At 35.9% G+C, this 15,346-nt stretch overlaps 1 protein-coding gene across 9 annotated transcripts in view; it reads right to left on the minus strand.

Annotated features, from left to right (window-relative positions):
* The window catches only part of LOC118189586 (uncharacterized), a 180,175-nt gene that overhangs the window by 73,067 nt on the left and 91,762 nt on the right, over positions 1–15,346 (minus strand). For all 9 annotated transcript variants that reach the window (XM_035360210.2, XM_035360212.2, XM_035360211.2 and 6 more), the window contains exon 3: positions 9,212–9,307. In XM_035360210.2, coding sequence (XP_035216101.1) covers positions 9,212–9,307 — 96 coding nt within the window. The remainder of the gene's footprint in view (positions 1–9,211; positions 9,308–15,346) is intronic.

Here is a 15,346-nt window from a genome sequence, read left to right on the forward strand (position 1 = left end):
GATCTGAAAACCCCCATGAATACCGTGAGGCACAAAGGGATTCCCCAAAGGTTAATGTGTGGTGTGGACTACTGCACGACCGAGTCACTGGGTCTTTCGTTTTTACAGAAAAGACGGTCTCATCAGTCGTACACTTAGACATGTTGGAAAACTTCGTATTTTTACAACTAAAAGAGCTTCAGCCACATGTTCTTTTTGCAACAAGATGGTGCACCACTTTATTGGGGAACCATCGTTCGTAGTTCTTTGAATGCCCATTTTACAGGAAGATGGATTGGGCGAGGAGGTCCAATTCCTTGGCCACCCAGATCACCTGATATAACGCCGCTGGACTTTTTTCCTTTGGGGATTTGTAAAAGACAACGTTTACAGGAAGAGAGTGTCGGACATTGATGACCTGAAAGCCAGAATTACAAGCGCAATAGCCTCTGTGGATGGCGACATGCTTGCCGGTACCTGGCGTGAAATTGAATATCGACTTGATATTCTCCGTGCGACGAAGGGGACACACGTGGAAGTTCATTGACAAGGGTCATGAAACTTTTTGAGTCTATCTAACCATTTATGTTATTAATTTTAATCTATCTTTATTATTTTATGAGTTATTAAACATCACAATGGGTCCGGGACTTTATAAACACTCTGTATTTTCGTTCTTTACTTATTTAGCCAAGTTTTATTTTATTATTGTTATTACTTTTCATCTTACTGCATTACTTTACAAAGCGCTATGGACTTTTCCCCTGCCAAAGCAGGTATAGACTTTGGTGTGTGTAGTTGACTGTGGTAGTCGTGCCGAGACAGATAAGCATCGTTGTATTATATCGTAGCGTAGGGTTCAGTTGCTTCACACATGTCACCGTCGATCGACGCATAGATGACACCCATTTTTTGTTTGTTTAACAATAAACTTTAATAAGTAAACAATTCTTGATTATTATACATTATATGTACAAGCATGAATAGGTAAGTCCGGCATGGTCTCCGCCGGATGAGAAAAAACAATCTCTCCATGACGAAAGAAAATGGCGATTGTCATCCGCCCAAAAAAACTCCGACCGTCCCGTCCGACAACCAGGGTGCAAAGTCCTCTTCGCCCCCCTCGTCTTCTTGTTCGTCCTTTCTACTTCCGTCCAACGAGCCACCTGCTCCGTCGGACTAATTATTCCGCTCGCTAGACTTTTCCTTCTCCTTCTCGGGTTATGGGCATTACACGCCCCCACCAAGATCCGGCATGGTCTCCGCCGGATGAGAAAAAACAATCTCTCCATGACGAAAGAAAATGGCGATTGTCATCCGCCCAAAAAAACTCCGACCGTCCCGTCCGACAACCAGGGTGCAAAGTCCTCTTCGCCCCCCTTGTCTTCTTGTTCGTCCTTTCTACTTCCGTCCAACGAGCCACCTGCTCCGTCGGACTAATTATTCCGCTCGCTAGGCTTTTCCTTCTCCTTCTCGGGTTATGGGCATTACACGCCCCCACCAAGATGAAGATTTGCCTCTTAAAGGCTAATTTTCACAACAGGTTCAACCGAACCGTTCAGCGTTCATTAGAAATAATGTAGAGTTCATTAGAAATAATGTAGAGTTCATTAGATACAAAACCCAGCGTTCATCCTAAGCAATTCCGAATTCGTCAGAATCAGAATTCAGAGGTTTATTAGTTGACACACTTGATTTCATACAAAATGTCAAAGTTCCTGATGGCTGACATGGATACTGAAATTTTTCAGCCTCCTACCCGACCAAGTGCAGGGGGTACTTAGAAACCAAAATCTGATCAGGATACAAAAGTCTTCTTACCATGTTTTTTCGTTTAACAAATACAAATATTACACTAAACCTAACTGCATAAATACATTCTACATTAGACAAACATTTTTTGTTTACCAACATCATTTAAACAAATTATCTCGAAAAGTATTTTAAGGCAAGAATTACGAACTTCTGAATATCTGTGGTTCCTTTCTTTAAAAAAAAATATTACTATTATTCACACCAATCGTGACAATGCATCTGCGGCTCGATGTTGTACTCCTGGACGATAAGTGATTTTTAAATTCCATCTTTGCAAAGAGAGAGCCCAACGCGTTAATTTTGGACTCCTAGGTGTAATTTCAGTGAGATATTTCAAAGGATTATGGTCCGTAATAATTTCCACCGTCCCCCCGAAAATCCACTTATCAAATTTCTTGAGCCCGAATAACACTGCCCAGGCCTCCTTTTCTATGGCTGCCCAATTCTTTTGAGCCCCAGAAAATTTTTGGGATGCAAAAGCTATTGGTTTAAAATGCCCTTGTGCATCTCTCTGAGTTAGACAACAACCGACGGCCACATCTGATGCATCAGAATGCACCTGAAATGGAAAATTAAAGTCAGGCGTGGTCAGAGACGTCACCTGACACAGCATATCTTTCAACTTCTGGAAAGCCGCGTCTTCAACTTGACCCCACCGTACATTATTCGGCGCATTCTTTTTCGTCAAATCCGTCAAAGGTCCAGCTATCTCGGCATAGTTCGGGATATATGAGCGATAAAATCCCATGAGACCCAATACCGAACGGACTCTCTTTTTATTCGTGGGCCTTTCTAGCACTTTAATTGCTGCAATCTTACTAGGATCTGGGCCGTGTTTGCCGTTTCCTATCTTATGTCCTAGGTAATCTATTTCCTTAGCTGCAAAATCACACTTACTGAGCCTGACAGAAAATTTTAACTGTTCCAGTATCTTAAGGATCGTTTCTAGATGCTTCAGGTGTTCTTCAAACGTGTTTGAAAAAATTATAATATCGTCTATATATGCTTGGGCGAAATCGCTGTACTGGAAAAGAACCTTATTCATTTCTCTTTGAAAGGTACCTGACGCTCCTGCCAAACCAAACGGCATGACGTTCCACTGAAACGTCCCGTTGTGAGTTGAAAACGCTGTCAGTGGTTTACTTGATTCCTCCATTCCGATTTGCCAGTATCCTCTGCGCATATCTAAACTTGATAGCCATTTTGAATGCCCAGCCACATATATTAATTCATGCATATCCTTCATAGGAAATGCCGGCACTTTAGTGATCGAATTCAATGCCCTGAAATCAACGCACATCCTGATTGTCGCGTCTTTCTTGACCACACACACAACCGGGTGGGCTATGTCCGCTTCCGACGGTTCAATGAGACCCAGCTCTAGAAGTTCCTTGACTTGTTTGTCCACCTCTTTGCGATATGCCATTGGAATGCCATAACAATGAGGTTTTTTTCCGTCTGCTCCAGGCATAATATCAATCTTATGTTGTCCTACTCTAGCAGGTTGAACATGTCTCAAAAATAAGTTCTTGTACTTTCTCAACAGTAGTTTTAGATCATTAATCTGCTTGTTGTTAAGATTAGTGGTACTTAGATTATTTAACCTGCTTTCAAAACTACTATCCTGGTCTAAAGTAGAGGGAATATTGTCTACCTCCCCGAACTCTTCCCCGTCAAACATTACATTGATTGCATTTGACTGCACAATGAATTTCCTTATTTTATTTTGATGTACATGCTTAATGCTCCCGTCAGCCAATTCTACTAAAAAAGAGTGTGGGTTTTTTCTTTCCTTTATCACTGCAGGACCCTGCCAACGAGCATATAACCTGTTGCTTGAATCAGGTATGAGGACTACAACCCTATCTCCTATTTCAAAAGTTTTACTCGAAGAGCGCAAATTATAATACTGCGCCATCCTACCTTGTTGGATTTCACTCGTAAGATCAGCTTGCTCAGCAGCACGTTTCAACCGCTCCTTCAAATCTTGCAAATATTTATGAATTGGCTTCAGATCGAATTTTAATTCGTCATGCTCCCCTAACCATGTAGATTTTAAAATAGATAACGGTCGTTGTGGGGGTCTACCATACAATAGTTGGAAAGGTGATACCCCTGTAGTACTGTTAGGTATTTCCCTGTATGCCCATAATGCGTAAGGTATTTGGACATGCCAAGCTCGACCTTCCTCTCTAATAATATGATGCAACATACGTTTCAAAGTCTGATTAAACCTTCCGACTAAACCATTTGACTGAGGGTACATGGGTGTCGAAAATCTCGGACTGGATCCTAATCTTTTCTCAAATTCCCGTGTTAAGTCTGCGTTAAAATTGGTACCATTATCTGATGCAATCACATTAGGAATTCCGGTCCTGGAGAAAATCTGCAGCAACGCGTCGCAGGTAGTTTTTGCCGTCAGACTGGTTAATGGCACTGCCTCGGCCCATCTAGTATGCTGGTCCACCAAGCACAAAATATATTTATGCCCCTTCGAACTAGGAGGATCTATAGGTCCGATTAAATCTACATTGACAACCTGAAAAGGTAACCCTGGTCTTGCTACTGGAGTAATTGGCGCTCTGTCCTTCACTTTCACTGGCTTTGTTAATTGACAACTTTCACATGATTCGCAAAATTCCTGGACATCTCTTTTCACGTTTTCCCAATAAAAGGAATAACGAATCCTCTCTAATGTTTTTTTAATTCCCATGTGTCCTCCAAACACTGATGCATGCGCGAGCTCTAGAATTTCATTCCTTCTGCATTTAGGAACAACTAATTGCTCTGCACTCTGTCCCAAAATCTTGTCCCGATGAAAAAGAAAACCGTCCCTCACAAAATAATTTCCTTTATCCGTTTTCGCTCTTTCCCACATCTTAGATAAGTCAGTGCATTCTTTTTGTTGCTGACGAAACTCCGCTGTCTGAGATAAATTAGTTGTTTTCTCCACTAAGGGCGCTCCGACATCTGGGATAGCAGCTACGTGGCTTTGAATGTCCGTTTCTAACTTACCCTGAGGTGTTTCTGCCTCTCCCACGTTCTAGGAATCCTTCGATTCGTAGAACCAACCACTGCTACTTCCGTCTCCGTTGAACTGTCGATCTTTACAAGTGTTTTCGCCCCGTAACATATATAACACCTGTGGGGGTAATAAAACATCTTCAACTAAAGATTTTGCCACCGCGAAAAGTATCTCCTGATGCACATTTGTACCCTTTCCATTAATTAGTGCTAAAGGTAATTTTACTAACTCACACCTTCTCGGCGGTCCAAAAATCCCCTTCAAATAAATTGCCGATCCGCTTCCAGATCTAAAATTTGGAATTATACTTTTCTTTACAACTGTTATCTCACTGCCAGAATCGATTAATCCGTTACATATCCGACCGTTTACACTAACCTGCACTCTATCCAATTTGCACAACTCCTCTTCGATTGATTGTCTAGAAATTTCCTTTCCAAAATGTCCCGCTTTGGCAACAATAACTCTATTCTCTTGAGTTTCGCTAACCTCTCCGCCATCTATTGCACTTGCTCTGTTCACTTTCGCAAATTTGTCCTTCGTATTTTTATTTTGAGGGCAATCGCGCTTAAAATGTTCTCTTGACCCGCATTTGTAACATGCGAAATTTTTCTGAGGAGAGTTTATTTTGCCTTTATTTGACACTGTTGAAGCCTGCTTCTCTGGACCAAGTTTATAGCTTTCTTTTGGCTTTACTTTAATCCTCTCTGGTGATACTCCCTCTTTAATAACATTCTCTTTCCTATAACCCTTAGCGAAAGATTTCCCCGTAGCCGAAAAAAACATATCGCATTCCCTCGCTAACTCCTTTGGTTTCCACCAATTTTCACCTTGCTTAATACCAATATGAGTAGCAGTTTCCGTATCAAGCGTTTCCATTAATCTGTCCGCAACTACTAACTGATTGACAGTTTCCAGATCCGTCGCTCCCCTCAATTTGCAGTAATAACTCCACATAGAATTTAATCTTGTAGCAAACTGAGTAAAATTTTCATCCGGGTTCCTTCTAGCCCGTTTAAAATTTTCCAAACAAGCCTTAGGTGATGGTTCGTATTCCCGAAGTACTATGGTTTTCAAAGCCTCGTAATCCTCGTACTGTTCTTCCTCTAAATAAGTTAAAAGATGCGCAGCTTTGTCTCCTAGCAAACACATTAACACCTTAGATTTTAAATTATCCGCTACTTTCTCACTCGCGAGGGCCTTTTCTAAACTGTTAAAAAAATAATTCCAGCCTTCTGACCCTGCGGGAACCCTCACCGTCAGCAATTTTATAGTTTTCACAATTTCATCCAAACTTTTAACTCTGGGACTCATTGTCGAATCCACCGGACCTTCCGAATTTAGACTCCGTTTTTCCGCTTCGAGTCTTAATCTTTCTAATGCTATCCGTTCGCTTTCTATGCGTAACCTCCCCTCGGCTAGCTCCATATTTTCTTTCTCTTTTCTCTCGGAAATGATCGAAGTTAACAGCTCTTTAACTACATCCTCTTCGTAATTTTTACTTCCCAGAATGATATTTTTTAATTCGATCATTTTTAAATCATCCGAGACAACTTCCCCTAATTCATCGGCCAGAAGTACAAGATCGGCCTTCTTTCCTTTCATTAAATATGCCATAATGAAATATTAAAACAATATGCACAGCAATAAAATCAAAAACTTCACTGATAATTACTATAACATAAGTCATAAAGTATAAATACAGCCACTTATTTTTGTAAAAGAGATACAAAAATCAACCAGTTATTCTAAAAAAATTATTTTACCTACTAAAATTTAAATATACAAGCATATATGCACTCTAATCAATTATCTGAGCTTTTACATACTTTATGAGTTGACACAAAAAATGACATCTGTCAGTTAAATGTTACAACAATCATTTTAACAAATTTTAGTACTTTACCTCAGAATAACATTTGATATGAAACAGTAATAAAACCGTAAATAATATTTGCAGTAAGAAAAATATCACTGAAAATTACTCTTCACTAAATACACAGTTCCCTAAATTATTCATACGACAAAAACACATACAAAAGTTTACATACATAAAATATATATATAACACTTTAATTCTACCGAGCTTCCACCATTTCCGGAGCTCCAAAACCAGAATTTCAATTGACCTGTGTTATGATACCCCTAAACTTTTGTATCCTGACGCAGAATAATTTTAAACTTAAAGAAAAGTAATTTAACTTCAGATAAAATTTCTCCTACAGTTTGCTTTACAATCTTGCACCTTTTAGCCGTACCCAAACAAAAAAATAAAATACCCTGCATCCGATCGAACAGAAAACTAAAAAAAATCAGTACTCACCCCTGCGATGAAGCATTTGATCGCAAAGCTGCCACCATTGTAGTTGACTGTGGTAGTCGTGCCGAGACAGATAAGCATCGTTGTATTATATCGTAGCGTAGGGTTCAGTTGCTTCACACATGTCACCGTCGATCGACGCATAGATGACACCCATTTTTTGTTTGTTTAACAATAAACTTTAATAAGTAAACAATTCTTGATTATTATACATTATATGTACAAGCATGAATAGGTAAGTCCGGCATGGTCTCCGCCGGATGAGAAAAAACAATCTCTCCATGACGAAAGAAAATGGCGATTGTCATCCGCCCAAAAAAACTCCGACCGTCCCGTCCGACAACCAGGGTGCAAAGTCCTCTTCGCCCCCCTCGTCTTCTTGTTCGTCCTTTCTACTTCCGTCCAACGAGCCACCTGCTCCGTCGGACTAATTATTCCGCTCGCTAGGCTTTTCCTTCTCCTTCTCGGGTTATGGGCATTACAGTGTGTATATAGTTTTATTCTTGTGAACCGTTTTCTGCTGTGACAAACTATGCTATTTCTTCATATAATCATTTGCCAATAACTGCTTATCTAAAGAATAGCATGAAAATTTTTCCAAAAATGCCTCACTATGCAACCCACAAGAGATGATGCCACCGGAGCACCAGCATACTAAGAAGCTTTTCATTTTCAAAAATAGATGCAGCCACATGAACACCTTCGTATCTTCTAAGTTTACTTATCTCTCAACAGATGGCGGTATTGGAGCCTCCATTAAAAATTTCTGAATTCTAGCACAGTATGTGTACAAGTACTTTCCATTCTAGTGGATTCAACTCCCTTGACCCTCAAGACTTAGAAAAGTCAAGAATAATATATTGGTAAAGGCCGCAATAAGCCGATTGCCTTAAGACATAATTTATAATATGAACGAAATGTAACGCTATAAAGTGAAGCTAGCGCCAGAGCGTCGCTGTGGCAAACAAATATAGTGAATTTTAAAAGAGTGCATTTATTCTATTGTGGTTTATGCGCTATCGACGAAGTAGATTTAATTCAATCTAATACGTTTAAATGAAATGCAAGAAAAAATGCGTATAATTTAATATTCCGAGCAAGGAAGTCATGTGGTGTTCACATCAGATTTTGTTTTTAAAGGAAGAATCATAATGGGCTAGAACAACAGTATGGATTATACTGAAAGCAAGCTAAAGGATTAAGACGACTAGTACAGTACTGCTTTTACTCCTTCTGTTCTTAGAAGAAGCCATAACAAGTTATCCGAGCTCTAATAATTGTAAGCAGGAATACTTCCAATCCCATGTAACAAATAATATTTAAACGTTTACGTAAAACATCAAAATTTCAGTTCAGAAAGCTTTCATAAGTTATCTCTAATTATGTGACTTCATGCTACTACATTAAAAACAATGGAATTCTTATCATATACTTTATTATCCAATTCTGAAAACTAAATTGGTGGTCAATATTGACCAATTTTTTAATGATGAAAACTGCCTTAAAATACATCATAAAATATAGCGATATCATTTTCATGACAAAAAATGTGAATTACATCTTCAATATAAATTTATGGGTACGAGCACTAGCTACTTTTATAATAGGCTTTATTTTGAAAGTTATAATATTTAAAAAATATCCATTTACTGTCATTCATATAGAACTATCAAACTATGTTACTGTAATTGGGAATAAGATATCACCATTAGATTTTTCATATATGTAAAATAAAGCATTTGCAAATATTATTTGAGAGGTTTCAGGGGAAAATATATGCCGACCAGTTACAAAAATGTTATCAGTTTTATAAACTTTCTTAAAATTATATTTGAATTTTTTTTTGAGTAAGATGAAAAGTAATAATTCAGTAGTTTCACAGTAATGAAACTCAGCAGTATAATCTCAGAGTACACGTCTTTTAATTTCACACTAATAACTTCCCCAGTTTTTTTTTTAAAATTCAGTATTCGTCGCTTTGGAATTCCAATAAGTACAGAATTTGAATTGATGAAAATGAAAGAAAAAATTCCTTATAAATATAAATAAAAAATATTAATATAAATACTTACCTCATTTTTTTGCTCTGACTGCTTATCCGGTTTTGAAGCTTCCGTTTTAGCTGCTTGTTCTTTCGCGCTCTCTTCTTCGGCAGATTTGGATGGGAGCTGAAAAAGAAATATCTCAAGCTCAGGGAACAGCACATTACTTCGCCACACACTCTTTTAATATGCTCCCGAATATTTAAATATTCAATTCAAAAGGTTTTCTTGGAGCTCAACAAATCTTCTCCATATGATTAAATTAAAGAATAGTATGATATACAATAAACGCAATAAATATTTATAATTATGAGGTACACCTGACAATGCATTAATGGTAAAACTAAAATTAATGATAAAGGATTTAGAAATTTGAAATAATAAAATACAGAAAGACGGTCTTCTTTCCAAAGAATTCGAATAAACGTAAAATTAACCAGTGATTAAACAGATACAGAAATAATTTTATAAAAAGTTTCGTCCTGAGATACACTCGCAGAGAAGATAAGTTATTTTTATTTTTATTTATTTTTGACTTTGGAAAAATGTTGAATATAAAAGAAAATATTATATATTTGTCTATTAATTACTAAAAATATTTAACATTTCTTATCCCTACTTTCACACGAAAATACTGTTTCCACAGACAAAAGAGTGACTTTCTTTTTTCAGAAGCAAACACATTATTTTCAACACCGTACTGGTTAATAAGTCTAAATCATAAGAATATTTAATACTATCTATTGAATAAAAAGGAGAATTCAGCAAGCAGGTTCATCATGTATAACGAAACTCGGCAACAAAATGATAGACTTTTACTCAATGTGGAAAGTTTCGAGGAGACCAAATACAGACAGATTTTGTTGATTGTTAACATAATAAAATTTATTTTTAATTTTGGAAATCTTTCATTCATTATACATTTATTCTTTAAAATAATGCAATATATATTATATACTTGTATATTGTAATATAAATTTGAGTTTAAAATGAATTATTTTTTAATTGATTATCCTATCTGAGGAAAAAGGGGTAGGGCCTATTTATGGCTACCAAAATTTCGTTAGGAAAACGAAAATGTTTAAACAGTAATTATTTAAATTAAAGAATAAAAGACTAAAATTAAAAAAAACCCAAAAACTAAAAAAAATTAAATATTAATGACTCCTGCTTAATATTTCAAACACAGCCTTTCAAGGGGTAAGGTACCGACTAATGAGTGTCGAATAATATGTTTCGTTCCTCTCAACACAGCAAGACTGAAAGCCACTGTAAATTAATTTCCTGTTTAAAAAATTATTTCTCAAATAGATCGAAGATCCATCCCCTCATGCCGTTCCCCACTCATTGAATTATAAGCACAGAAAATATAATAAATTTAAAAATAAACAAAATTAAATTTAAAATATATAAAATACTAAATCATAGTAAATAAACTGAAACAAACTCTAATGAAACCGTACATAAAACTTTCGTAAACGTTATTTATATAAACTATGAAAACATCTGAGAAGTCAAACTTCTTAATCTATTGTAACGCATATATTTTGCAATTTTTTGACAATAACTATTAATATTGACTAGCGCACATGTTAGACTCCTTGGTCCGTGTTTCAAGACGGACCAAGGAATCTAACATGCGCGCGAGTCAATGGGTCTTGACCAAGCCCAGAGGCGCAGTGAAAGCAAAGGGCGGCAGAACGCCACCTGAGTTGGGATCCTGGGGCTTTGTACCTCAATAAAATAGAATTTACACTACAACTTTATATTAAAATTATGTCTAATGCATTTTTACAAATAAATTTACAATAGAATCATATTTATATTTTTTCATAGATAATATATTTGCAACACAGAGAGCTAATCTGTAAAGCCTGTTTAAAAAACAACACGTTGATTACACTGACATATAATACCTGATAGCTTATTTTCAGGTCTGCTTTTCAACCTAATCGAATGTCCGTTTATGTTTTGTTCTACTTAATTCTTGGGACAAAACATTCTGTTTCCTAAGCGCTCTTAAATCAACACCGTTTTAAAATCACTTTAATACCTCTTTTATAAACTCATTACGAATAAAATTTCAAAAACTTATAAGGTATTTTTCCCACTTTCTTGCCAAGAATTCGTGGTGTGGTAGTCTGCATACTGGGCCGGTATTCCAGAGGTCCGCGGTTCGATTCCCGGCGAAGGCGTTGCATTTTTTTCATTTTCCAAAAATACCTAATGTCTCTACGGAGAAGTACACAGCCCGCTATTAAAAAACAAACTTTACTAATTACTTTAATAATCTCTCTCTAAAACATTATTTTCGCATTTTAAACATAATTTTACACACGCAGTGCTTCTTTCATTTTATTTTGGCCCAACCCATTCTGAGAACGAATCATTATCCTCGACTATTACGCAGTTACAGCAAGCGTGCAATAAAAGAATTGCAACGGCTTTGCCATTTAGTTCCAGTTCAGTGACTTACAGAATGTTTGTCACTGTAACGTGCGTTGGAAATAACATCAATTGACTAGAAATACCGTTAGGGCAAAAAGTGTCTAAGCGAGCATTTCAAATCAGTCACGCAAAGCACAATAACTTTAGAAAATTTCCTTAAACAAAAGGGTGCCTTTTAGTGTGTTGAGATGAGAATTTTTTAACTGCTTAATTAATAATGTTGGGTGAAAAGTGCCTGTCAACAGCTATTGCTTTTAAATAATTTAGTTCTTTATCAAGGGATAATTTGGAGGAGCAAACTTGAAGAGCACGAAAAACATAGGAATACATTGCAGCTAACTTTTGTTTAGTCGGATGATATGATTTAAAGTGTGATGGAAGGCAAACCGATGAAGGTTTACGGTAAACCGTCGTACATTTAGTTTTAGGAGTTTATAAAAATTCTGTTGTCATTCCCTTCTTTCCATTAATTAGCTATAGAGTTACACATATTTTGCAGAAATTTAACTTTCGGGTCGTTTATTCTCCCATCAATAAAATTCCGAGTTCCATACTCAAGGACCCCATTCCGAATATGAATTCCTGAGGTATTTATAGGATTCCTTGCCAGTGTAGTTTAATTTACGTTGGCAAACTAAGGAAGCCTTAATATTTCGCGTCAAGGAGCATGAGGCATATGTTAGAAAAAAGGCAACACAGAAGTTTTCTGTTGCCCAACATTGTTGGTCCGAAAATCACACTTTCAATTTTTCTGCTGTCAAAATTATTCAAAAAAAATCTTCCATTGGAGAACTGGATTTTCTAGAAGCATTTCACATTCAAAAATAATCTTTCTGTTCCAGTTAACGATCCTAATTTCACTCCATCTTTGCCTTTGGCCTTTAAAGAAATTATGTTTTAGTTCTGGTTTCATCGACAGATGGCGCCACTAGCTTATGTTCTGTCCAGACTTTCTTATCTTATCTGATCATTGTATCCTATCTCGTTCATTTGCGCTTTTGCAGCTGACGATGGTGGTTAGGTAAAACCATCGAAACTAGTCCTGTGAAAATTTGAAAATATAACACTGATTTTTGTTGTTTGACTTCTGAATTAGTTTTTGTTCGGCGTGTTATTGTGTCTTAATTAACATACAGTTGTTATCATATCAAGCCATGGAAAAAACTTGCCAAAGTAATCTGTATTCTAAAAAAGTTATTACTACGACTTAATCAAATATAATAAACGATAAAATTCTACACATTCAGAACTCCAGTTTTCCTAATGGTTTGTCTCCTCCCTAAGTCAAACTGAAATCCAAATGTTATTTTCTCCGTCTTTTTTCCTACATTTAAATTATGTAAAAAACATAACACAGCAGAGCGCGTATTTTCAATCATTTACACTGCAGTTATTTTCGATGAATGTGTAAGAATCAGCATTGATTTATAATGTTCTGATATATACAGCTTATGAACTTACGCAATTACATGCTATGTCAGTAAAAAACGCGTATTGGAATTTAGAAAGGTTAGAAACCGCACCTAAATTTCCCAAAATCTAGGAGTTCATATTTAAATCATTTTAAAAGTAGTGGAACTGGTTCTAAATGGAAAGAAACGTCTGATAACTTTGTAAAAAAAATAATTTCTTACTTTTGAACACTGAGTAGTTTTAGTTAAATATATCTCAAACACACATTTTATTCGTACTTACTCGCCCGCAATAGCCATACTTATGGCCACATATACCATTACGCGTCTGCAATGACCTACACTTGAATTAATTAACTTACGGTAATTCGGTCGTAGTATTGCTTACAGTTACGGTTACCATATTATATGTTTTAAGAAGGAGAACCCCTAACTTTGCGCATATGACCCACTTAGAACCGAGTAAATATGCGTTTTGTATCCCTGTATGTAAAGTATTTGCACAATGTATGTGCACAATCGTTTCTTTCTTCATGCAATACTGTACTTTTTAATATACTTATGAAACCTCAATTAAAAATTTTAATAAAAATTTATTAATGGAATTATTTTTCTCCGATTCTTCCTTAAAGATTTGTGCTAATACCCATATCCAAGACACTTTATGCAAAAGTACTTTCAGTAATTAGAAAGCCTACTACAGGGACATTATATGAACCTGCATGACAGATAAAAGTTGGTACAAGCAGTGAACGAATATTAAAGTACTAACAACAAAACACTGACTACATACTTTTTGAAATATTTTCTACTTTTGAAGATGATGGGGATTGTGGTATTCTTCTCCTTGTTCCACTCTTCCACATTTTTCATTACCTAACATTTTTCTTGGAAACTAACTGTATGTTGCTTTTTGTCATGTTTACAAAAATTATTAGATAGATATCTAGCATTCACTTTCAAGGCCAAATATACTTTTCGTATTTGAGATCCGTAATCGACTTTCTGAAGACCAAATTTTATTCATAGTTGAAAAGATTCTTTGTTTTAAAGGTAAAGAAGTATTTAGCAGCAAAACTGATTAATTAGATTATAAACAGTCTAAAAAAATCCGGATACTTTTCAATCCCGGACATCTAGTTGCCCTAATTATAGCTTAATAGGTATCTGGTCAATAAACATTCTACCCGGATTTTTTGAATATCCCAACTGACTGAAATCACGATTAGACTAAATAGCTGAGAGTTTTACATCATGATAAAAATCAAAATGCAATGAAGGTTTCGACCATCTAATAAACATAAGATCTCGTATTCAAAGTATTGCCACTAGTGATAAATGAAGCTGCAGAGGCTACAAGGGAGGTGAAAGAAGAGCGAAGTTTAAGCTATTAATGTTGGATTAAAAAGCTGAAGTTATTATATCTCTAAACAGAGGTACATAGTAATCGAACATAGTATCATAACATTGGAAAATTATGAGTTTCCGTTTGCAAATTTCTGAATATTACAGAGTACGGATTTTAGTTTTTGAAATGAAACCGTTCAGAGAGATTTATGATACGCATAGAACCAACGCATTTTTAGAACCAAAAGGGAAAATAACCCAATTAAAAAACAGAAATAACCTAATTAAAAAACAGACTTTAGGTGCTATTAAAGTCTAAATTTTATATTACTTATACATCTAGTTTCAGAACCTACGTAATAAAAAGTAATCAATATTTTACTAAACTTATTTAAATATAAGATCATTATGCTTTTTATTAAAAGTTATTCTAAAACTGATAGCCTCCTTCATCACGACACAAAAATTTTAAAAATTATGTTAGACAAACATTGGAAAATTATGACCCTTCTTCCAAGCTATAAAAACCGTCACTTAGGTTTACTTCAATATGCTGTAGCTGGACTGTTAAATTACCTTTCTTTTTCGTAAAATAAGCGCTGGATTCCTATCATAATCATTTCTTCAAAGAAATGAATCGGTTCCTTTTTATGACTAATCTCTCACTAACAATAACCTTGATGAAATCGATTCGGAAACAAGAGGTAAATCAAGAGCGATTAGACAAGACGGAGAGAAAAACTCGAAAGAATCAAAAGAGCAGTGGGATTGGGAGCAGTTAGCGAGGTTGGGGCGAACAGCGAAAAGAATCGAACAAGGAGTGGGATCGGAAGATTCGATTAAATCAAACGTTAACTCTCTGAACTCAATTCTTTCAACTGCAATTTTGAGATTTCCTAAAACCTCCTTTTTTATAAAGAACCAACAATAAAATTTCGGAAATTTTTTTTTTCAAGAA

This window comes from Stegodyphus dumicola, chromosome 1 (assembly GCF_044657685.1).
Source record: "Stegodyphus dumicola isolate Sdum_Otavi_A_Nest chromosome 1, ASM4465768v1".
Classification (NCBI taxonomy): Eukaryota; Metazoa; Arthropoda; class Arachnida; order Araneae; family Eresidae; genus Stegodyphus; species Stegodyphus dumicola.